Source organism: Hibiscus syriacus, unplaced genomic scaffold, assembly GCF_006381635.1.
Source record: "Hibiscus syriacus cultivar Baekdansim isolate YM2019G1 unplaced genomic scaffold, ASM638163v2 tig00110478_pilon, whole genome shotgun sequence".
Lineage (NCBI taxonomy): Eukaryota > Viridiplantae > Streptophyta > Magnoliopsida > Malvales > Malvaceae > Hibiscus > Hibiscus syriacus.
This window is the reverse complement of record NW_024062755.1, coordinates 1029225-1055535: the sequence shown is the minus strand read 5'-3', so window position 1 is coordinate 1055535 and position 26311 is coordinate 1029225. Positions and strand designations below refer to the sequence as shown.

At 31.0% G+C, this 26311-nt stretch overlaps 4 protein-coding genes across 4 annotated transcripts; 2 read left to right on the top strand and 2 right to left on the bottom strand.

Annotated features, from left to right (window-relative positions):
- Nucleotides 1–2973: 2973 nt before the first annotated feature.
- Nucleotides 2974–5525, top strand: LOC120128311 (chaperone protein dnaJ 20, chloroplastic-like). Its single transcript, XM_039146015.1, has 2 exons — nucleotides 2974–3534; nucleotides 5197–5525. The coding sequence occupies exons 1-2, from the start codon at nucleotides 3115–3117 to the stop codon at nucleotides 5344–5346; spliced, it is 570 nt and encodes a 189-aa protein (XP_039001946.1). The 5' UTR covers nucleotides 2974–3114; the 3' UTR covers nucleotides 5347–5525.
- A 1154-nt stretch (nucleotides 5526–6679) lies between these two features.
- LOC120128309 (DNA ligase 1-like) lies at nucleotides 6680–10806 on the bottom strand. Its single transcript, XM_039146014.1, has 3 exons — nucleotides 10308–10806; nucleotides 7726–8791; nucleotides 6680–7470 (listed from the first exon to the last, which is right to left on the bottom strand). Exons 1-3 carry the CDS (start codon nucleotides 10383–10385, stop codon nucleotides 6986–6988), a joined length of 1629 nt encoding a protein of 542 aa, XP_039001945.1. The 5' UTR covers nucleotides 10386–10806; the 3' UTR covers nucleotides 6680–6985.
- Nucleotides 10807–15208: 4402 nt separating this feature from the next.
- On the top strand, nucleotides 15209–16314 carry LOC120128195 (glycine-rich RNA-binding protein 2, mitochondrial-like). The gene is made up of 4 exons (XM_039145935.1): nucleotides 15209–15341; nucleotides 15432–15500; nucleotides 15801–15907; nucleotides 15993–16314. Exons 1-4 carry the CDS (start codon nucleotides 15221–15223, stop codon nucleotides 16101–16103), a joined length of 408 nt encoding a protein of 135 aa, XP_039001866.1. The 5' UTR covers nucleotides 15209–15220; the 3' UTR covers nucleotides 16104–16314.
- A 2061-nt stretch (nucleotides 16315–18375) lies between these two features.
- On the bottom strand, nucleotides 18376–20155 carry LOC120128290 (UDP-glucuronate 4-epimerase 6-like). The gene has a single exon (XM_039145993.1). The coding sequence runs from the start codon at nucleotides 20036–20038 to the stop codon at nucleotides 18671–18673; it is 1368 nt and encodes a 455-aa protein (XP_039001924.1). The 5' UTR covers nucleotides 20039–20155; the 3' UTR covers nucleotides 18376–18670.
- Nucleotides 20156–26311: the final 6156 nt, after the last annotated feature.

Genomic DNA, 26311 nt, shown 5'->3' with positions numbered 1-26311 from the left:
TTGCCTTTAAGATATTTTTGGTGGAGTTCTCCCAACTTCAATCACAACCCTAATCCCCCAATCCTATAAGGATTGGATAATGAGCTGGCTACATCTGGATGCCAAGCTGTACTTCATAGTATATTGTCTTCTAATTTGCTTTATCAATTGATATTTTTCTTATTGCTTGTAGTTTGAATTTAATTAAGTTCCAATTCTTAGGAACGCTTATAGTATATAGAATAACTAACATCTGAACTTACGTACACCATAAATCAATGGCTAAAGGAAGTTTTATTTGAGTACAACAGAAGATTTAACTTTTTATTTGAAATATCGGGTATTTACCATTTAGTTGAGTTTCACATTTTAATTATTTTTTATACAAGTAGATGTTAAAAATATTGGTTATTAAACAAATTTAAAAATTTAATTGAATTGTAGTTGGATTAGTTCAGTCTGTTGCAATGTGTTAATATATAGGTCTGAGTGTGTTCAATCATATAATATTGTATAAAATATAATATACTATTGTTTGTGGAGAGATGTTATTTAATTATTATACAAAAAGTACTTAAAACTTAATGACATTCTAAGTTTACTCCCAAGAGTCATTATTTATATGAATTGTAAATATAAACCGGTCACTTTCTTATTCTTTCACTCTCAAATCTTTTAAATTATTCTCATCAAATCTTCTAAATTATTCTCATTTTCGTGTTTACCCATTGTAGATTTTGACATTCGTTATATATATTTTATTATTTCGACTTCATATATATATATCATTTTAAGAAAAAAAAATTAGAATTGATTGTATGACCTGTTTTTAAAATATAATATTTATTCAAAATTGATATATTTAAATTTTATTTTTAAATTATTAGTATATACTAATGATGTTTTATGTTATCAAAATCGTCAAAAAATATTAATTATCTTTAAAATTGGTTATTCTTCATTTTATATTATATTATTATATAATACATATTAGTTAATAATTTTTATAATAATTTTATTATCAAAAGAAACGATTAATGATATTTAAAATTATAAATATTAATTTAAAATAAGAATTATAATTTGAAGATAAAATTATAAAATTATAAAATAATTTAAAGTGAAGCTCGTAATCTAAAAACATACAATAGAATCAACTCTCACAAATTTATTAATCTTAGAAGAGGTCCACTTAGAACTATAAGCCGCCTATGATGATGCAGCTAACGTGGCATGTCGTGTGGATTTGGACATGCAAAAAGAATACGTAGCAAAAAGATAAGATCAAAATGAATGAAAATAAGAAAAATATTATAAGTAAACTTGTGAATATATTTAATTCTCTTATATTCTCTTAAATTACGAGTTTTAAATTCAGTATGCGTATTTCTTTTATTCTCTTAAAACTTTCTATTTTTTTCATTTTAAGTAGGATTAGAATTATATATATATATATATGAAATAAAATTGGATAAAATAATATTAAATTGTTGTGACCCTTTAATCCAAGAAATAAAATATAACTTCAAGCTGAATTAAAAAAAAATCAGAAAATAAAATTATTACATAATATTAAAATACAAACAATGATGTTAGATAAAATAAATTTAGTTGCGTGCATAGGATCCTCACAAACCCCGTCCACTAACATCCCTAAAGCATATGGTTGATCAAAATAAATGATATTTAAAGGTTAATTATTCAACCATCTTCATTTCCACATTCAATTCTCTTTTAAATTTTTTTTTTGAATAACAAATAGATAGTAAATTAATTTAAATACAGAAAATATAGTAAAATATAATAAATTGTACCAACACCATAATAATATTAGGCTTCAAACAAGAATAAATTATACGAATAGTCTCTTATTTTTTTTAATCCGTCCGATTTTAATCACCGATTTAAAAAAATAAGTTTAATCTTTTATGTTATGATCCTTTCATTTTTACCCCTTGATCGTTAACTGAAGAATGACTTGGCATTAAAAAAATATAAAACCTATCTGGTTACTAGCTTTAAAATACACGTGACCCTAACAACCATTAATTGTAAAAGAAGAAAAAACAAAAGAAGACTGGAACTCCGAAAATGGATCCCTGCCCTTTTGTAAGGATCCTGGTGGCGCTGAAATTTCCACCGACAACAAACACCTCCCCCTAAAGAATCAACCCTTTCTTCCATATATTTGCAAGATTAAACTCAACAACTTCCCTCACCAAGTGTCTATGATCCCTTTTATCGTATCACAACAAGACAGCAACTATTCTTCTTCTTCTTCTCAGATATCGTTGGACGTTTGTTTCAGGCTTGATATATCTTAGATCGATAGAATCGTGAGGGATTCGTCGTGCAAAATTTCTATGGATGTTTATTCTGGTCCTAATGGGAGCACTTAAGGATTAGCTCATAACGAGTTGTTGGGAAGGTCACGTTGCCATTGGATCTACGTGGAACTGAATCAAGACCGTGTGTGGTTCACAATGAATGGATTATCATAGGCCGAAATAGAAGCAGCAAGAATGGAGATCTCCGCATGAACAAAACAATATCGGTATTTAAAGAATTATTATTATTTTTTAAGATTTTAAATCTGAACACTATTTATGTTAAAAGGTGTAATATTCAATGTCATAGGATTGAGAGTTACCTATAAACAGATACTTCCTTATATTTTCTCCAAATTAATCATCTCACTTATTTTAAAGTAGGTGAACAACATAGACATTGTAGCATTGTTAGGCAGTAGAACCCAACTAAACTTTTGTTAAGATCAAAATTAAAATCGAATAAATTAATAACATAAAAAATTAAAATTAATTTTTTAAACAAATAAGCAAAATAGACTGATCGAAAATATAATAGATCCTGTGTATAGTTTACCCTTCAATCAAATACAGAAAGGACAGGTGTCCCAGACCCCTCCAAACAAATTCCCTCTCGTTTCCATCCCTCAACAAATATCACTTGAGCCTTTCTTCTCTCTCCACAGATTCAATTCCCCCCCCCCTCCTCCTCTTTTTCTTACTATTTTTGCCTCTTAATTTTCTCAATTTTTGCAAAAACTTCACCAGAAAACAAATGAGCAAGTTTCACTTATAATTAGCAAAGAAATCGTTTCCAACTTTTCCTAAGATGCGTTGCGGTTATGGATTGGCGGCGTTACCTGGTACCGACGCCCGTTTCTTTTCACCGGAAACTCCCTTCCTCCGATTACCCAGAACCGTCCACCCGACCCGGATAAAATTTGGGTCGTTCAAAATCAGAGCGAAGATCGACGAAGCGAGGAAGGAGGTGAGTTTTTATGAGTTGTTGGGGATATCGGAGACGGGTACTTTGCTGGAGATAAAGCTGGCGTATAAGCAACTGGCTAGGAAGTACCACCCGGACGTGTCACCGCTGGATCGAGTCGAGGAGAATACGGAGCGGTTTATTCGGGTCCAGGAAGCTTATGAGACCTTGTCGGATCCGAGGAGGAGAGCTTTGTATGATAAGGATTTGGCTTTAGGGCTTCACCTTGCTTTCTCTGCTAGACGACGTTATCAACATGATGAGGTATTTGATACTTCATGTTCCTAATTACGTATCAATATTAGCTTTGGGTTTTTGTTTTAGACTTTTTTTTTATTTGTGTTTTTGCCTTATTGGGAAGTGTTCCATATCTGGGTTTTATTTATTCGGTCTTTTGTGGGAACTTCCAACCCTTTATTTCTTCAAGATTTGACTTTCTTAACTTTTAAGTTGAAATTTCCAGAATTTTAATCATTTGCGTGTCTACTTGGGGGACTGAATTGATGCTTTGACGAAGTTCTCAAGTTATATTCCAGTTGAAATCTAGTTTATTTTGACTGTTGATGATGATGCCTGCTTAAGTCTGTGTAGTGGTTAGATTGTAAATACAAGGGTCTTCAAGGGCAATATTGGGTTAACATGTGAAGTTACTAGTATAGACGTAAAGCTTGGCTGTTATAGTATTCTGGTTAATATGAAACAGAAACTCTCTTTCCTGGAATACTGTTTCTGCTAAGCTTAAAGGATATGAATTTGTAGACTGAGCACTTCATCTTTTGACTTACTCTCTTTTTGTTTCTGAGGAAATTGATTTTTGAAAAACTGACTCTTTTTTCTTGTGGAATTTGATATTTTTTGTTGTTTGAATAATCTTGTGTGAAATAATTTTCGTTGTTTGTTTCTTTTTTTTCTTCTGAAGTTGCATTCTATGATTGATCCTACTCTTAAAGGTTGATCCTTTTTGCTTTGATTCTAGAAGAGATCGGTCCCTACATGTAGATGATCCTAGCTTTTTTGCTTTGCTTCAGCTTCGGGAAGATGTCTTATGGTTTTCAAAAGTGCAAAACATTCACACATTCACAAAAATAAGTGTTGATTTTTCGTTGGCCGAGTTATGTCTTGTGAAAGTATACAAGTAAATGATGAATAGCCTAGAAATCCTTTTACTGCAACACAGATGAACTTTTGTTGTCTTCTTTAATGTGTACATCGTATCTTTCGAGTCTAAGACTAGCATGAGTTTCTCAGCTGTCAGTTCGAGTTCTGTTTCCTTCTTGAATCCAAATTAATTAGTTCCTGTGTGGTTACTGGTACACGGAATAATAAGCAGTCAACTCTATCCACTGAACATCTTTTTATTGATAGGTGGGGACACTAGCTTTTGCCTGTTTTCTTTGCAAATGATTGAGATGGTTAATTAGTCATCGTTCTTCGCTTTGGTACTTTTCATTTGTTTCTTGATTTAACATGTTCAAACATTTCCTTTACTTTGATACGATCCCATACTCGTCGGATGAGATTGTTGCACTTGTATGCTTAAACTCTTCGGTTCAAACTTGGAAATCTGCCATATGCTCCCTCATGTTGACATGGTAATTAGGTAAACAAAAAAGACCTTGTTTGTTACTGTCCTTGCAAATAGGACTTGCATGTTGTTTTTTGTAATGCTAATAATGAAATCATTAGGTTCAGTCTCTTAATTCAGCTAATCTTTAGTTTTTAGTATGATCTTTATGAACCTTTTACTTTCGGATTGCTTCTTTCTTTTCAGATGAAAGTTGCTTTTCCTTCTTATTTAGAGCATGTAATAGTTTGTGCTGAGAAGATGCTTAATCTGTTAAGAGTCTTTAGAGTCTGTTCCTGCTTCCGGTCTTTTGGGAGACTCCGTTATGATTGCTTCAAATTCTTACATTCTCTTCAAACCAGGATCTAGAAGATCGAAACGAGTGGAGAAACCGATGGCAATCTCAGCTATCAGAGCTGAAGCGAAAAAGCATGAACAGGGATGCTGGAGGGAACATGTCATGGGGAGCTCGAATGCGCAGGCAAAGGGAAGAATTGTCTAAAGAACTATAAACAACACTTCCCTTTTATCCTCAAATGTATACAAAGATCTTTCTTTTGTGTGTGTGTGTGTGTGTATATCGCTCGGCTCTCTTTTATATATGGTGATTTGATCATCATTGTTCAAACATAGGACTTCCAATGCTAATCTTACTACTTGGCTTTCAATATTGTACATAAATCTTTTAAAGTTTGACATTTTAATTTTTTTCTTTGTTTATATATATATTCCGGCCTTAAGCTACTTTTTTTAAGTTTAATACACAAATTGCCCTTTGAATTTTGTAACTTTATTCAAATTGGTCCTTAACTTTTTGAGGGATCAACTTGATCCTTGAAAGTGACAGCTTTTGTTAATTTGGCTCCCGAACATGTTTTTGGGTCAAATTTACTCCTATGCTGGTACATTCTGTCAAAGTAGCTCTTCAAACGTTTGATTAATCAAATTATTTGTTTAATACATTTTATTGAATATTTTTAATGAAAAATATAAATTATTTTAAAATAAGTTACTTTTTAAGTTAGTTATTGGTCCATGTCAACAAGCAATTCAAAAGTTAATAATTTCAGTTGTAGAGGCTAACTATTGCCACAAGGACTACTAAGATGTTAACATGTTAGCGTTTATTAAATGAATAAACTAATTATAATTAAAAAATTCAAAGAAGTGGACAATAATGAAGAAACATCAAAGATGATTGAAACCCTGAAGGTTAAAAATTGGTTATTTTTCATTTTAAGTTGAGCTTATAATAAAATTGTTTTACAAAAAGGGTTGCTTTCTTTTAAACATCAAAGTTGAACCACTTGACATAGAGGTTCACTGTTGAATCAACCGATGCCGATAATATACTTGCGTGCTGTTGCTTAAACCAATGCTTACGTGCTGTTCCTTAAACCGATGCCGGTAATATAATTATGTGCTGTTCCTTAAACCGATGCCGGTAATATTATTATGTGCTGTTCCTTAAACTGCGGGTATTTGACCCTGATTATATACACGGGGAATAAAGTCATATCCTCGAAACCATGCTTGAAGAGGCGAAGCAACATAACTTAGAAGCGTATAGCATACATACACAAGCGTCAACCAATAACCATATGCGTAAAGCAAAACGGTGGTAATATAAACAACACAAACAGGAGAGGTGAATGAATGAATGCCACTACTTACTTTTCCCCCTATCTTACATTTTATTGTAAATATAAGAGAGTTCTATGTTACAAATCAAAATTGCAGTGGAATTGCAAATACCCCACAGCTAGTTTCTCTCATAATCTCAATTAGAAAGAGCATCTCAGCTTTAAGCAATTCAAATAAGAATGCAAAAGCTTATAAATTACCTTTTCCTAAGGCACCCTCATTCGGTTGTGCTTTCATCGCTTCGTGTGATTTGAATCAATTAGTAGTCTCGTGCCAGGATGCAAATAGGCAGCTTACACTTCCAGGCGGTGGAATTGCATGATAAGAGCCAAGTGATGGTTGCCGTGACAGATCAGTTTGGCAGCCAGTCGTTCAAAAGCATTCACTACAACACTGGAGATCGACAACAAAAGAATCCTGAATAGACAAAACAAAGAATCCACCCCCAAAGGGCAAAACCCAGCTGCAGTGTAGGAAGGTTAACCATGTGCCCACTAATAAAAATAATCAATATGGAATAACGTATGGAAGAGCATAAACATCAACCGAATCTATCTGCAGAGCCTCTGCCCATACTTGTGGTGGCTCGTCAATCTCCGAAAATCCCACCTTGGGTTTCTTTGATTGAGATTCAGTACTCTGAAATAACCACGATTGCTCATCAAAATCAGACCATTCTTCCATTTTGGGCACAGTTAGTACATGGCTCAAATACTTCAAATCTGGATGGGGTGGTTTGGTAGAAACATCATCGATTTGACAAGCTTCTGCACTTGATGATAAATGCTTTGCTGGGGAGACGGATAACAACTGAGCTTCAACAATACCATTCGCCTTGCGTTCTTTATTCTCGACTTTAAGACTCGTTGCTGGTCCCTTGCTATCTAAAGTAAGTGGAATGGGAGCTTGGCAAGACTCCAATGTCGTTCCATTGCCCATCAACAGTTGAGAGGAAGCAATTTTGGGCAACTTATTGGGTCTAACATCATCAACTGCAAAAAAGAAGGAAAAAAAAGAAAATAGAAAGCAGTACTTGTCACCATGATGGTTATAGATATTCAGAACTGTCCCCTTCTAAGAAAAAATTGATAAATTATAGCCATGAATGCAACCGCATGATTTTGTTCACAGGTTTTCTAACAGATAAAAGGCACCAAAGTTTCAAGTGATCACCTACCAAAACTCACACCAAAAATGTTTTCAAGTGATCAGCAGAATTGTATATACAATCATGATATATAACTCACCATGAAAAAATCCGTTTTTCTCCAAGTCCTTCCGCTTGTGAAGATTTTCCTCAGCAACGGCATCCTTGTTTCCCTCCTTAGAAGGATGCGACGTTTTCAGACTGATGGTATTCAGAGGGTCATCTCTGTTGCTTCCTTTTAAGTTGTCCAACTCCAAATTCCTATGCTCACCTTTTGCCTTCTCCTCCTTTGCTTTGTCCCTATCCTTATCTTTCCTGTGACTTTTCTTCTCTTTGTGTTTATCCTTACGCTTATCCCTGATTTTATCATCTCTTTTTTCTTTGGTTTTTTCTTTCCCTTCCCCACACCTCTCGGCAATATTCTCCGCTTGTTTGGTGATCCCTTCAATTCTAGCTTTAGCTGCTGCAACAACGTTTGAAACCATAGCATTTCCACTAGCTTTCGTATCGTCCCTGATTCCTTGCACATTGAACTTCCTATCATCACTTTTCTTGGTCTTTTCCTTCTCTTCAACCAATTTATTAGCAGTCTTAGCCACAAAACTGACCATTCCCTCATCTTTTTTCCGGTCACTACCAGTAAACTTATCCACCAATTCGCTTCTAGCTCCTGCACCTTCATCTCTGACCCTCCCCACCAACTCTTGCACAAATTTAGAATCCCTGAAATCTTCAGCCAGATGACTATTCTGGCCAATCTTCTCTCCATTATAACCTGAAATGTGCCCAGCAAGTTTCTTCTCACCTGACAAACTGCTTCGATCTTTATCCCTACCCTTCTCTTTCTGGGTAAACTTCTCCCCACTGTGACCTTCAGATTTTCCTGGAAGTTTCTTCTCATCTGAGATTTTCTCCCCATTCTGACCATCGGGATAACCAGTAAAGTTCTTTTCCTCGGAGTTATTACTTCTATCCTTTTCTTTTTCTTTATCTCGGCCCTTTTCCTTCTTTTTGTTTTTGTCTTTTTCCTTCTTGTCTTTCTTATCCTTATCCTTGTGCTTTCCATCGCTTCTATCTTTCGCCTTCTTTTCTTTCTTTTCTCTCTTCTTCTCCTCCTTGTCCTTGTCCCCCTTCTCCTTCTTATGACTCTTCTCTTTTTGTTTCTCCTGAAAATCGAGAATGTAGTTTTTCAAAACATAGATTCACAAATAAAATGCAAAAGAAAATATTAACATAAATCGGAAACTACCAGACAGATATTCAGTAAACCCCAAAAGTTATAAAGTAAATTACTAAAACATCCATTCTGCAACAAGTTAATATCAGTGCAGATATAAAGATACCTACGAAAATACCTAGGTCAACATATTACACACCAATCATATATCAAGAAATTGTCAACAGGATTAAATACAGGCCATATTAGAAGATAATTATCTCAAAAACCCCTTTGCATTCTGTCTTGAAAGGTTATGACAGTGGGAATTAAAGGTATATGATAAAACATTAACAGCCATCTTAAGAAGGCCAAACACTAGTGCATATGGATTCAACTACTCTACAGATATTAAGAATGTCAAAACTTGGGAAGAACCGGTTCTTCCAGATATAGTAAAAAACAGACACCAAGTAAATGCATGTGTTCTTAATTAATTAATAACTTTATACTTGAACCAATAGGAGAAGTGATTGATATCCTATCCAATATTTTTTCATCCATTACTTTTCAATACATTAATCATAATCAGTCAAATGTGTCGGACTGGGACACCATTCAAGATTTGTGAAAATCATGCTTGCAAATGGTGAAGTAACTAGCATTGAATAGTAAGAACACAAAAGTAGTGGAGGGAAGCTAAACCCTAGGACAAGCTTGATTACACACGGAGGTCGTCACTTATCAAAGGTTGTAAACAGGAACATTATCCTCAGTAAGAACATAAGTAAAAGTAACACATTAAGAAGGATGATTGAAAAATCCGCTAAATCCTGAAGAAAAAAGATTAAAGTTCTTTACTTTGTTATCCATAGAGCGAGTCCAACATTAGTTAGTAGAAGCTTATCTCTAGTGAGGGGAAAGAAAAGGTGAGATATATTAACATGACTTAATCTTTCATTCAACAGGGTATTGGCAAAATTTTGTTCTATGTATTAAATGTATCATCAGAAAAATAGTATAATAAAAAAGCATGTCATAGATTCATAGAGACTATATATGATTGAAAGAACAATTAAGATGTTCATTCAGTCATAAATATAACTAGTGCCTAATGGTGAGTATATAAATTAGCACCAGCAGGGTCAGTCTAACATTTCAAATAAGCTCCATTTCAACTTCATATTTTTTTTTTTTGGGGGAGGGGGGGTCATTCCTATATATGATGTGTTCATGTTATACTACAGCGTATCAACCTAATCCTTGAAATTATATACATGCTTCATTCAGCAAGGCATGTCATTACTGAATTGTCAGTAAAAGTAGTCACAGAAGATTATGCATACATAAAATACATCTTCAGAGAAGACAAACTTTATAAAGCATTTAACATTGCATGGAAATACAAACATAACAGCACAAGCTCAAATCCAATTCAGATATCAAGGAGTTTGTTCTCGTCATGATACTGATGTGTGCTGATTCTACCATAATAATGGTACAGAATACAAGTACATGATGTTAACCTTATTTAGCAAGTCCACACCATCGGTCCTAGCCTTCTTTTCATATCCTGGTGGTGGGAAAGGAAAGCAACGCGACATTTCAGAGAAGTTTAGAACACGAAACGATAATGCCTTCCAAACGCAAAAACACTTGGATTATCTTCCAGTAGCAATGTTCTGGAATGGGAACAACAAGTTACTATGCTCCTATCCATGCACCATATCCCTGCATACATTTCCAGCTTCAATGTTCCCCCATGAACCACTCTTGATAGTTCAAAAGAGTTCCTAAACCCACCAAGCTCTTTAATCTCTCTAACCTCAAATGTAACCCCAATTCAACTATCAAACACTAAACAAATCACTTTGAATGACAAAATCACCACAGCAAAGTCTCTAATCACTGCTAAACCTACTCTTATCTTACCCTAAGCTACTTCAACAATGCCCCAAAATAGAAATACAACTTAAAGAAATGCTCTTCTGATCAAGAATTCTAGCTCAAAAACTATGATAAACCAAATGCGACTGTCAGAAACAAAAATAGTCCAGTAAAATCTGACTCTCTCTGTTGTTTGCAGCACAATAAAAAATCACCACCTTCTTCTCGCAATAACAACCCAATGCCAAAATCATCCACCAACTGAGATCAACCACATAAAAAAATCACTAAAAAGCCAAACACACTTTTGTCTAAAACAACTAAATCCTCAAGCTTTTGAATCACTGTCTACGCAATTAATCACGAAAGCAGTCTTGTTCCACGTCCAAAAGCTTTCCAATCACCATTTCCCTTAAGCAATCTGTTTAAAAACCAAAGCTCGACAGAAAAAGCTCCTCAATCCGATACTGCAAAAACGAGAGGTTGAGCTCATTCATACTCTGATCAGAACCCTAATCAGTTCCCAATTCGGGAAATTCCCCCAATCCGTTGATCCGGATGAAAACCCTAGAAAAAAAATATACAATCAAACAAAAACTCCAACTGAGCAAACACCAAGTACCCATTATATAAAAATAGAAAACTTTAAGAAAACCCCAATTTTATCCAACGATTAAATAAAAGAAAAAAACCCTAAAAAGGTTTTTTAAAATAGTGACTTTAATTTTCTGAGTACCATAAGAGTAAATGGGTATCGATCAAAAGCCAAAAAGAAAGCTTTGATTCAAAGCGTGAATGTTAAACAAAAGAACCCTAAATCAGTTTTCGAAATAAAACAAAATTTGTTGGTAATTGGGAGGATTAGATTATTACCTAGCCCTCAACAAATTGGGCATTATAGGAAGGAACAATATCGTTTCTTTTTTCTCTCAAATAAATAAAAAATTAGATTATAAAATCACAGATTAAAGAGAAAAGAAGCGAAGTAAGCAAAGGCTTAATCCCAGTTTTTTCTACCTGTTTTATTATTATTATTTCTTGTTTTATTTGGTTTTTTTTTTTTTTTTTGGGTATTGAAGTGTTGGGTATTTTGAGAGAAATGGAGGAAATAAAGAGCTCTTCTTTGTTAGAAGAAGCCTAATTGGTTTTTGTTGTGGAAGATGCACGCGAGAGAGAAGAAAATCAAATCCAAACAAAAATAAAATAATTAATAAATAAAAAGTGGTCCAAGAAAAAAAAGCCCAAAAGGCCTAAATAAATTGCAAAACTCGTATCATAAACTTTTTTTTAATCTGTATTAATCGTTGATGTGGACAAAATTGTTACAATAATATGGTAAAAATTGTTCACGTAGAGTGTAAACAAATTATTTTTTTTAATTTGAATGTTTGCTGCATTATTCGTTGGTAGTTACAAGAACTACATTCGACTTCTGAAAGATGTTTGGATCAATCAACAACTTTTAAAACGCAAAATGATATTTTCGTTATAAACTATCATATATGCATAAAGCTTAAAGAAAACGTCTGATATTATAAATAATTTCTAAAAATCATTGTATATTTTATGCGACTTCCAATCTCCATGTATTCTAAGCGATTTTTAAAAGTCGCCTTGCATTCTACAAGGCCAAAAAAATATTAACGTATTATTCAAAAAAAGATTCTCATTGATTTGATAATTCAATGATATTCATCGTATTAATCAATTAATTCATATCAAGTTTTATAGAGACCAACTTATTACAATGACAATTCTCATAATTTTTATTTATTTATTCACAACGTCAATATTTAAATTCTTAATTTTTACTTAAAAGATTTAGATATTCATCCTACTAAATCAATTAATAATTAATTTTATTTTAGTCATTTAATAAAATGGCGTCATATGCCATATTCTTATATATTACATCACCAAAATAATTAAAAAATGTGTTAGAAAATTTAATGGCTCGTCGCATTAAAATAACTAATTATCAGTAATGAATAGTAATATTTTAACTTGAAAAGAAAAATAAATCCGTAACTTGATATATTATCATTTGATACATAATAGATTTTTTAATTAAAAAATTCACTAAAACTAATTAAAATATTTATATGTTTATATCCCTACTTTAATTTTATTTGAACTTTATTTTTGAATATTAGGTATAAATTACCCCATCCCTGCATTAAACGTAAGGTGTTTATGTCACGAAATCATGTGGTAATAAGGATGGTATATAATTTGGGAGGTTGCCATTTTGTAAAGTAATGGAGGATCAGCACGTGGCAACACCCCAGCCTATCAGGTCATCCATATGTACGTAACATGTAATCCTATCATTCCCCCTTGGAAAAATAAATGAAGAATGAATGAATGAGAAAGGTTCGATGATTGAGTGTCAAGCCTCTTCGCCCACCACGTGAACGTGCTTTTTGCCATTTGCCCCCATAGAATCTGTATTCCAATGGCCAATGGCACATTAGCGAAATTTGGGCTTTATTATTTATTTAAGGGTAAATTATATGTTTAGTACTTAAGTTATTAATTTTGTTTTGCTTTAGTACTTAAACTTTATTTTAAAATCATATCTAATGTTTACTTTTTGTTTTATTTTAGTAATATGTAGTTTAAAATTTAACGAATTGTTGCACGTAGCATTTTTTATGGGTAAATTACATCATTCGTCACTTTATTATTTCTCACTCCTATTTTCACTCCAATTTTGGTCATTGATATTTTTAAAAAAATATCTATGAAAAGACTTTGAAAATATGTTAAATAATGCGAAAAACCATAAAACAAACTCATTTTATTAAAATTAAATCCAAATTTTTAAAATTAATATGAAAAACGTTAATCAAACTAACCTAATGGGCCTCACTCCTAATATTATGAAATTTGTATAATTTATATATTATTTTTTTATATAACTATTATATTTGATTTATTAATCGATTAATTATGATTTAAATATTATAAAAATCATTGATAAAAGGTTTCTTTCCATTTTATTTATTCTATTCTGTTAGACCGATTTGTGTTTCATTATTTATCATTTATAACTATATTGTATCTAACATCATTAGAGGTGCCAATGGGAAAAGGGTCATATGGGCCCAATATGGGGGCTTCACTTAGGCCTTTTCCCCCGCCTAGTTTACTAGTGTGTTGCCTGAGAACAAAACCCAAAATATTTATATTTTGGAACTTGATGTATCGTCTCGTCTTATATCGGGTTTTATATAACTCAACTTTTATTTTTAATAACTTGTTCACGAATTTTTTAATTAAGTAAAGAGATATTACATTATAAAATAAGTTTTAAATTTTAAATCTATATAAAATAATTTAATATAAAAATCTTTGACCATTGATCAATTGACGAATCGTAAATCACCCATGAATTTCAAAAATACATAAAAATATATATTTATTAATTACATAAATAAAAGTTTAAATTTATATTATTTATGTATATAAATTTTCTAAGTGATTTGAGATATATATGTTATGTTAATTCATAACTTGTTTTAGTAAAATAAAATAAATATAAATTATAAAAAAATGAAGATAAGAGTTCAAATTGAACAAACAACAAAGAATGCTAAATGAAATGTCTAACATATTTTTTTTATTATCAATAATAAATTGATTTAACATGTTAAATATTTTAAATAAGGTTATGAATTTAAAATTTTGATTTAACAAGAAAATATATTAAATATCTTAAATAATGTTATAAATTTAAGTTGATATCATTTTTAAATAAAAAGTATTTATTAATTTTGTAAATTAAGATAAATTTGAAGTAAAACGTAATTATATATGATCAAAATAAAAAGAAAATAAAATATTATGTATGATTTTAAAGAGAAGAAATTGTTAAGTGACCATAACATAAACACCGGATTAGGTGAGTGTAGTTTACCCAAATATTTAATAAGTGTATGACTCTTAAACCCTAGCTGCTTGCTCTCCTCGTTTGTTCCAAAACCCCTAAAGCCCCGCTCTCTCTCTCTCTCTCTCATAATTATTCCCTCTATTTTTCCTTCTTAAAGGTAAAGATCATTGCTTTTGATAATGCAATCTATTTTATACTTACCCATCTTCCTAATTTTTGTGTTATTTGGGTTTGTGGTTCTCATTTGTTATGGTATTTTAGCCCTTTGAGTTCGTTTATCTTGTTTTGCTGATTCTCTTCATGGATTTTGTTTATATTTTCATATTTCCTCTGCTTTTATGTTTGTTGCATGGAAAAATTATTGTGTAAATAGTTTGAATCAAGTCACAGAACGACATGAAATTGCATATATGTAGTGAGGTTAATTGTTATGAACGACCTTTACCCTTGATTTATAATATTTTTCTTGTTCATTTGATATGTGAAGGATTTAGTTTCTGGGATTTGTAAAGCTTCATGATTTTCATTGTTTCTTTTCTTTGTGGTATGTTTTGTTAATATTTAGTTAAACTATTAGGCTTTGATCCAACTTGCCATTCTGTTTTTGTTCCAATTGCTTGATGTTGTTGCTGCAAATGAATCATGCAGTCTAGCGTTACAATGGCGTTTTCTAGCAAATTCGGAAGCCTTATGTGGCAAAACGGGCAAACACCGATGATATCATCAATGCTCAACTCTCTTCGTTGCATGTCAACTTCAGGCAAAAGGCTCTTCATTGGAGGTATTTATGAATGTTTGATTTTTTGGTCGGTAGTTAGATGCTGGCATCGTTTATTTCGTATTTGACTCGACTTGAATGTTTGGTTCTTAGGTCTTCCATATGGAACTGATGACCAAACTCTCAAGGAAGCATTTTCCGGATTCGGTGATGTTACTGAAGGTGAGCTGTATTGGTAATTCTAATGATCATTGTGAAGTTTTTCATATAGAAGGTTGCATTTAATTTGAAACAGATGAACATGGTTACATTGTATAATAGTTGTTGTTGATTGTTGCATGATATAGCTTCATCTTTCTCGAAATTTTCTTGTAAAAATTTGTATTTTAATAATTGGTACATTGCTTTCATGTGTAGGAAGAACTGTTACTTGCATAACGTTTAAAATTGACGATGATACTTTTTTTACAATATTGACTTTGTATGTATTCGTGTTCTCATTCTCTGATTTGTAATTGTCAGCTCGGGTTGTCATTGATAGAGAGAGCGGGAGGTCTAGGGGCTTTGGTTTTGTTAACTTTGCTAATGATGAAGCTGCCAACAATGCCTTGTCAGGCATGGATGGACAAGTGAGGAAAACAAAATTTACTGACATGGAAGTTGTAACATGTTTCCGATGAATCATGAATTAATTATTATGTACTGAAATTGCAGGAACTCCAAGGGAGAACTATTCGTGTAAGTTATGCTACTGAAAGACCTAGTGGCCCTCGTTCTTTTGGTGGCAACAGCGGTGGATTCCGTGGTGATAGAGGTGGATTTTGAGGGGAGTCGGGTTTCTAGGCTCTCGTATCAGAACCTGTCCAAGGACGTGCTTCTGCAGCTAGTAGTTGTTTAGATTAAAGGATGTGTTTATTTATTTTCAAGGATTGTTGAACTTATGTTATTACTTTATGCTACAAGGTCAAATTTTGTCCATTGTTCGTCATTACCTAATACAAAATCTATGTTGGCAAGGTGAGCTTTGCATTCTAGTTTTGATAATTGCTTGGCGTGATTCTAACATCCTGTTCGTTGCATGTGTGTTGACTTCCATTGCAGGGGAATTCTTGTCGTGTTCGAGGTAATATTAGATCTGAAATTGTCGAGTTTGAGTCAAATATTCATCCCTAAGTGCATCTTGTGCTCGCGTACGAAGATTAATAGCGGCATGTGTGAACTAATCCATGCTTGATTTCATTATAATCAAGTGAATCCCTGTATCCGTATTGGAGCACAACACCAATGCTATACTTTGTAACGTTAATGGAATATCATTTGGATTTATAATTATGATTTATTATGTTGGTGTCGATAGACGTTATTTGCGTTGGTAATTATACTGCTGTAATTATGAAGTCGTTTGCTTAAAATCCTCACCATACAAAAATTGCTCTTCAAATGCGTCCATTGCGTGTCTATCACACGTGCTAACACTAATACGAACTATCACACGTGCTAACACTAATACGAACTAGATTATGTGGGTAATAAGACATCTAGATTTTGTTTTTTTATCGTTTAATAAAAATAAGTTCGAAAGATTATATTGGAATATTTGAAGAGATTAATATTTAATTAATATGAGATTTGATTTCTTTGCGATGTTCACAATTAAAATATTAATTTTTGGATCGTGTGAGTATTCTACTGTTTTTTTTTTCTTTAATTACGTATTGAAGCATGAAACCAATTCTATAATTGTTAAGGTTAATGAACTCTGAATAAAGAGGGCACATTTCAACTTTACAACTAATTAGTTGGTTAACGGAATTAATTAAATAAACCTAATGTAAATTACAAGTCATCCTTAATTTGAGGTTTAATAACACAGATGACAGAACATGTTTTATTTTTAGGCTTCAGAACAACTCGTATTTGAGAGGTCCTCAAAGGTTGCTTCTACTTTAATTATTGTCCCTTAAAAGCAAATAAGAAAGTGGCATAATTTGGACCCTCAATTAACTTTTTTTCATTGTTTCTTTCTATTCTTAAATACACGAGATTCTCATGATTTGTGTCTTTAATATTTTATTAATCTTTTAGTTTCGCTCTTGAATTTTCTTTTAATAAATACATCCTTATTATTGTAAGCAAATTTAAAGAGATCCTTTATGATGATTTTTTTTTATTAATTTGGGATGAGTATTAAAATAATATATGTTCAAAGACGTTTAATCGTTTGACATTGAACGCTCATATCCTTGTGATACATGGTGCTCAAACTTTGATCTCAAAGAATAATAATAATTTCATAACAAATTGTTTATTTCGTATCTTTAAGATGACTACTTAATTGCGAAAGGGATGGTTTTGAAAACAGTGAAAGACTTTTAACAGAAGTAAATAACAAAATTGGCCACAGATAGTGCTGCATTTTAGGTCATTCGAAACAAATTAATACAAATCCATAAAGCAGTTCGAGTATTACTATTCTACCATCGTTCTACGTATGGTACCAACTTTAATAGTTTAATTGTATTCGTAGTAATTAATAGTTTTAAAATCATTGAAATTAAATATCGTACAATTTTATAATTTAAATTTTTTTAGGTCTTGTCGAATTTAAAATTAATAAAAATTAAATTTTAACTTTTAGTTTTTAATTTTTAATTTTTATTTTTCTGATTAATGATTTTTTTAGTTTTAAAATTAATAATATTAAATATTTTTATGACTTGTTCACTTTTAAAACTGCATTACTTTTAAAATTAAACAATTTTCACTTTTTATAATTCAATCTTTGAATTTGCTAAATGATCTTATGGTTGCCCGGATCTAATGTCGGTGGTGAGTGTCCAAAAACAGTGCAAAAATAAAATGAGAAAAATGACAAAACAGGAAGTAGTTTTCAAATATAATTAAAATAACCATGCTTAGATATTATCTCATTTAAATTAAAATAAATATGCTTAGATATTATCTCATTTAAATTAAAATAACTACATACATAATTATTTATGAGCAAATAAATTGAATAATCACTAAATTCAAAGGAGTTGAATGCAATAAACAAATTCACAAATCATCATTGTTGATAAATCACAATTCATTTTAATTTATTTTCATAAAATCAACGGTGTAGATCTGCCCATATCCAGCAGACCCCACCAAATTATTACAACTCATCTCCACAGATTTACACCTTTCTCTTCATTTCTTAATTTATCATTTCCTATATTTTTTTCATCAAATCTATAATAATCTGTAAATATTCTACATAATCAACAGCATTTGATCCCCCGTTTTTTACATCAATATCGCCACAATTATGAAAAAACAAAAATTCAATGAAGACGATGTGGGAAAATCAGAAAGAAAATGGCGGCCATGGAAATGAAAATACGAAGCTCTTAACTGGATCCATCTGCCCGTTGAGTTCCTTTGATCGATTTCGTTGGTTCCATCCCGAAGTAATTAACGTACCATTTCACGAATTTTCTCAACCCGGAAGCCAAATCGGTGGTGGGTTTGTACCCGAAATCCTTGTAAGCTAACGTGACGTTGGCGTGCGTGAAGGGCACATCGCCGTTTCTGGGCATCGTGATCACATGTTTCTTGGCTTTTGTGCCGAGTAATCCTTCCAAGATCGATACCAATCGGCCGACAGGGACTGGGGAGGTGTTTCCTAGATTGTAAACCCTTAATTGAGCAGGACCCTTCTTCTTTCCCCCGCTGCCGGTGCTCTTCTCCGCCGTATCTAACGCTCCCAAACACCCTTTCACGACGTCGTCGATGTAGGTGAAGTCACGCGCCACCTCTTTTTGGTCGGACGTTTTGTAGATGTCGATGGGTTTGCCTTGGAGAATATCTTTAGTGAAAAAGAAATACGCCATGTCGGGTCTTCCCCATGGACCGTAAACGGTGAAGAATCTCAGTCCGGTGAGAGAGAGTCCGTAGATGTGGTTATAAGTGTGAGCGATTTCCTCGCCGGCTTTCTTCGTGGCGGCGTAAAGACTAGCCGGTTGATCGGTACGGTCGCGTTCGGAAAATGGGTTTTCGGTGTTGAGTCCGTAAACCGAGCTCGACGAAGCCCAGACAATGGCGGGTTGTGGATTCGCCGCTTTGGCTACTTCGAGTAAATTAACGAACCCCGCAATGTTCGATCTCACGTATGACTGTGGGTTTTGCATGGCGTAACGAACGCCGGCCTGAGCCGCCAAGTGAAGAATATGAGTGAACGGAACGACGTCGAAGAGCTTCGTCAATAGCGCATCGTCGTTCAAATCGCCTTCGACGATAAAAATCTGGTGCTTGCTCAAAAGATTCTGCCTCGCTCGTTTCAAAGAAGGATCGTAATAGTCATTAAAGTTATCTAAGCCGAGAACCCCATCGCCGCGTTTCTTCAAAGCAAGGGAGCAGTGGGAACCGATGAACCCAACGGCGCCGGTGACTAAAACGGAGAACCCATTGAGTCTACGCGGCGTGGAAGAATGACGCACTTGTTTCTCCCACGAAGCTCCGCCGACGAGTGAACTCCCTGAGAAAAGGGAAGTGGAGAGGAAGCTGTGGTGTTGATGGCGGCGGTAAGGGTGGGAATTATCGGAAAGTGGAGGGTAAGTAATGGTGAAAAACAGGATCAAAACCAAAGCAATGAGAAGGGTTACTCGGAAGAGGAATTTAGATGAAGCATTCAACAGTTTTGTACTATGGAGTTTGCGGAGATAGCTGTTGTATCTCTCCAGTTTCATGGTTTTGCTTGTGTCTGGTGTTGTTGGCATTTTTGTTCTTATAGAAGAAGAAAATTTGTTGTTTGGTTGGGTAGAAAACGGGAAGAATTGAGAGGAAAAATGAAAGGGCTGAATGTGTTAAAGGAGAGAGCTTGATTTTTTGTGAGCCCTGAAGCTGTGAAGAGCGTTGGATGGAAGATTATAAAGAGAGAGAGAAGGAGAAATAAATAAAATAAAACAGAAATGGGGGTTTAGGGAGCTGGTATTGGTTGGAAACAAGTTTGGTTGTTTTAACTAGTTTTCCTTATCTATGTAATTTTTAGACACCCAATAATGTATAATTTGTTAAAATTGATATATATATATATATCAAATATTAATTTTTTTAATTTATATTAAGTTTTCTAAAAAAATATTATAAAATTATTTTATTAATCTAATTTATTTTATTTATATGAACAAAATTTAAACCCCTAACCAATTAGGATTAATTCAAGTGATAAGTAGATTGATACTGCTAAGTATGTCTCGAGCTCGAAATTTTGTTAATGCAGAAAATCTCTATTGAGAGACTTACCCTTCACAACCAGGGTGAAGCCTTAGAACCATTAAGACAAAAAAATATCAAACTCCTGGACATTGTTTAAGGGATTTAACATCTTATCTCGTTAAATCTACTAATAATCAATAAAATAATGAAAAATAACAAGTTTAGTATTATTAAAAACTAATATAAGTTATACAATGATATAGTCTCTTAATGCAGTCTCTCTATTTCATAAAACTTAACAACAACTTATCTTAATTTGATTGTATTGTTTGAATTAATTATTGATATTCAATATATTGATCGACTAATTCATATCGATTTTTGTAGAGATCCATTATAAGATCAATTCTCCTAACTCAGTTTGTTTCATTCACAATCATTTAAATTTGAACTCCTAACATTAATTAAAAAGTCTAATGTCTTACCAAACTAGACCAATTGATTATCAACATAATTTGATTGCATTTTTCCATTAATGAAATTATTAATTAAATAAAAATATAAATGAGTTAAAAGTTTAATTGATGAAATTTTGATATTTATGATAAATAAAGATGATGAAAACTAACATAAATGCCAAAATGTTAGGATTAAATTTGGAAAGGAAAGTGAGCAAAAATTGGATGATAACTGCAATGTGCAAGAAATAAATGCATATAGAGATGGGATTTTTGCATTGCCAGCTACACTCATTGAGAATAACCCATTCTCCCCATGTGCTCAGCACGTGTTGCTATTTTTCATTTTTTTTCTTAACAAATCTATTTTTACCATAAATATTATTTCAACAGAGTACTAAATGGCAGTAAAATAGATTTTCATAAGCTTAAAAATAGCAATAATAGTAAGATCAGTTACGGTATTAATGATAAGAATATCTTAACAGCTCGATTTGTTCCAGGATTTAGTTGGGATTAGATGTGATCGGGTAAAAAAATCAAGTCTCAGATTAATCTCAATTTTAGTAACAATATTTTTTTATTGCGATGTTTTTTAAATTAATCTAGAGTGAGTACAAAATAATATATGTTAAAAGACTCAATCATTTGACATTAAATACTCATATTCATGTATAAATGGTGTTTGAACTCGGAATCTTAAGAAATAATAATAATTCTTTAATCACTGAGATTATTGGTTCATGCTTCTTAGGGTCTACTAACAATGAATAGAGGTGTAAATTAATTAGACTCATTTTAAACGCATAATGTTGTGTTCGAGTTTACTTATATTTAAAGTTATTCATGTTCGATTCATACTCGTTTAAATTTTTTAATATCATGTTCAAATTCAATTCATTTATTAATTGATATATTCACTCAATTTATTTAGAATTCATGAATATATCTACGAATATATGCGTTAATATATTTACTAACATATTTATTTATACATGAGTAAATGTTAATTAAACAAACAGACAAATAATTTAAGGTATCAACTGGAAAAAAAATTCCTTAATTTTTTTCTGTAAAATATGATGATTTCTACCGTGATCGAAGAAGATGAGTGGGCAATATGATGTCTTTTCAGAAGACAATCAAATAATATGATGTCTTCTAATTATTTTTCTTGAAAGATATTATATTATTCGATCGTCTTTTCCAATATAATGTAAAAAATTATATTTGAGAAAATAAACTTCGATACACGTTAATTTGGGAATTTCTTTTCCCATTTCACTAGTTCACCGATTTTACTATTTCAATTCATCTTCTAATTTTTAATTTATTGCATAAAAATATTATTCATTTCTACAATTTATTAAATACCTTAATTTAAGTGTATAAATTAGATTCTATCACTGTAAGACAAGAAACTTGCCTTCTCGGCGGTCACATTCATGACAGTCGGGACCAATATCCATTTTCTTTAATTACTTGCATATTACTATTAATAATTTAATCAAATTATAAATTTATTAGATATTAATTAAAAACTATTTTTTTATTATTTAATAATTTTATTGTTAATAAAGTCTTGATTCAATTGATAAAAGTTGAGTTTTTATTTTTTAATCACTTAATATGGAATTTAAATTTTATCGTACGTAAATATATGGAAATTTTTAACTTAATTTAATTTGAGTTTTATTTAATTTTGAAGTTAATTATATAATTTAACATTTACTATGATTAATTTCAATAATTATATTATTAAAACATTAATTATATATTTTTATGAATAAGATTAATTAGTTATGACGATAGAAATTGGTTTGAAAACTGAGTTCCATCCTTATAATTAATTCATTTATCACTCATAACGACTTGGAAAACTAAGGATTAATTACTAAATTGAAACCACATGAATCCAACCAAGAAAATGATTTTGGGAAAAACGAATTTATTTCTAAATTAATTATAAGAAAACTAATGTTTAAATCATAATCAACTATTAATTGATCTAACGAAGCAATATATTAAAATTTTAAGTAAAATCAAGATTTTAAATCTTGACATTACGAATAAAAAATATATATTAGAATTATAATTTTTTTTATAATATCATTTCGAACTAATCAATTAATAAATTAAATATAGATAATTATTTAAAAAAGTTGAACCTTAAATTTATTATCATATTAACTGCTTGAATATGACCTAGAAACCTTAACTTTCATGGTGAATGATGATCTAGATTCAATGTAATTCTAATAAATTAATATTGGATTGTGATTTAATATGGGCATACTAAGATGACTAGTGGACAGATTTGAAAAAGAGTCTTAGCTTGAAATTGACAACTTAATGAATGTTCTAGTTCTAATACTAAATAAATTATTCAAATTATCTTTAAAATAAATGTTAGTTTCTTTAGAGATTTTGACTTTGAATAGTTGCGTCTACATAGTATATTTATATTGTTAGCGATTAAAAAATATTATGAAGAAACACTACATTATATTTACTCCAACCCCAAACTATTAGAAAAATAATCGAGAGGCTTTTTTTATTCATAAAATTAAGGATAAACTACATCATATACCACTAAACATCAAGCACTGCATAGTTTATACCACCGAACTTTCAATTTTACCAATTATAGCATTGAACTTTGATTTTCATTTCAATTATACCACTGAATCATTATATCGTTAACGACACTATGACATGGTTGACAGTTGTTGATGTCGTTGACGGCTGTTGGCATAGACACCTCACCAAAATGACTTTATTTTGATCAAACTATTAACGATTTAACAACCCAATGGTATAATTGAAACGGATATCAAAGTTCAGTGCTATAATTAATAAAATTGAAAGTTCAATAGTATATACAATACAACACTTAAAGTTTAGTGATATCTAATATAGTCTAAATTAAAAATGAAAATACACCCCAATAAATACATAAAAATCTCTTTTCAGTTATTATGGTTTTATTTTTCTGATATTTTGTACAATGTTATATTTTTATTTTATTTTTTAGCTTATCCATGAATTTCATTTATTTATTTTACATATTTATAAAAATAGTCTCCTTGTTTTAATTTATTAAAATTTAATCACTGAACTTTATAAAAAAGTGCAAAATACATCCAAGGCCATTCAATTATGTGTTTGATTATAAATGGGTCACTTTTTTCCTAAAAGTTATAATTTAGTTATTCAATTAAGAGATTGTCATAAACGTGTCATTGGTCGTTAAATATTAAGCAAAATAGTTATATGTCATGGTGTAATAACCTTAAAAACTTACATATTCTAACCATTTAGTCTCAGTTCAAAATAATTCAATAATTTTAACCTTTTGTATTTTAAAATTCTATCAATTTATTCTTTATTCTTATTCTAGATGACTTGTTATTCTCTTAGAAATATTATATTACCTTTTAGTATGATAATAATTTAACAATAAATAACTTGTGATTGCTTTATGACAAAATGCAATTATCTAACTATTGCTTTGATATGATAGACTCGCTTGGTTTGTTAGTATCGTAAAAAATAACTAAATTGAAAAATTTGTAAACACGAAGAGAGTAAATTTATTAAATCATTTAAAATTAGGACCAAACTGATATAATATTTGAATTTTAGAGATTAAAAGTATTATTATATCAAGCCAACACCAGACGTATATTTCAATTTTAACAATAAATGATATATTTGTATTGATATTATTATTTAGTTTCTCAAAGTAAGAAAAAAGAACTATCTCACATTCATAAAATTTCCTTTCACTTCTCAATTTTTATAATCTAATCTATAAATCCAATTGTTTGATAATCATGGAATTGGATTATATTATTCTTCGTAATTTTTCAAATTCGTTTTATCATTCATATTGACAAACAAAACTTCTATTTTTAAGAATCAAAGTTTGATTGATAAATTAATGATGTATTAGGACGGATGTAAAATTTTATGTTACAAAAGAATTTATAAAATTTCAGATAGGGCGAAAATAATTTTCAAGAGAAAATACATAAAAAAATCTAAAATATATGAAAATTTTAAATTTTCAGGGGTGACTATTCGACCCACCCTTCCTTCGGTCCATCCATGATGATGTGGCTTGAGTTTTGATAAATTGATAAGTATTTTTATTGGGTTATTACATGTCAACGTTTAGTTAGTTGAAGATTTTTTTAGTTTAATTTCAAAGAATATCTGTAACATTTGATTAAATAATCACTTTAACACTTATTTTTTTAAGAGATTTCGGCTCCTAATGTTTCATTTTGGGACAAAAGGCCCCTCTATACACGAAAACCATTCGTTAAAAATGGTTAACACTACAAAATAAGGGTCTTTTTAAAACTTTAAAGAGTAAAATGCTCCAAAAAAAAAAAGGTCAAAATGACTATTTGTTCAAATATTATATGCTTTTCGATCCTAAAATAAAATGTTATGACCAATATACTTTAAAAATATATATGGGCCAAAATGACCTTTTAATAAATATTGGGGGTTAATTTTGGTATTATGCCTTTTTTAATAGATAAAATGTTAGGGTAAAAGTGATTATAAAATGATAGTTTAAATTAAAAATAACTTAGATTCCTATGTCAAACAAATAATATATGGATAGTTATTATTCACTTAAGCCTTGCTTTAAAAGTAGTAGCCCTAACTAACTAACCTCTCCTCTATAGCTCTCTCTTCGTTTAAGAGTAAAAATCAAAATAAATAATAGAAAAGGTAGGCTATTTAAGGATTTGGATAATGATTTGGATAACTCAATTGTTTTGTTCCTATAAAAAACAAAGTCAATAAATAAGGAAAGTATAACGTGCGACACCCTTAATATATTATTAAAAAAAATATGATATTGATTTTATTATTTTTTTTTAATAAAATCGATAAAAAATTACTGTAAATAATATTATTTCTATCGGTTTTTTTATTATTGGGTGCTTTATCAGTTTTATTAACATATCCGATAAAGCGCTACTTAAAATATTATTTTTTCTACCGGTTTTATTATTATTAGACACTTTATCAGATATGTTAAAAAAAATTAATATTTTAAATAGAAATAAAAATGTTTTGGTAATTTTTTTATCGATTTTATTAAAAAAATAATAACAAAATTAATATCGTCTTTTCTTAGACGTATAAATGTAAGTTTAACATAGGTCATGGGTCCTACAGACAGTGTCCTTATCTCTCTCGTGTACTATGCTAGGTGGGAAAATGCATGTGAAGGTTCCTCAATCCATAGGACATTTTTCAAATCATTTTAAGGTCACCCCACTCCCTATTATTCCGTGTGATAACGTCGGTTTCTTTGTCAAATCACATGGGAAGATATAAATGAATAAAATC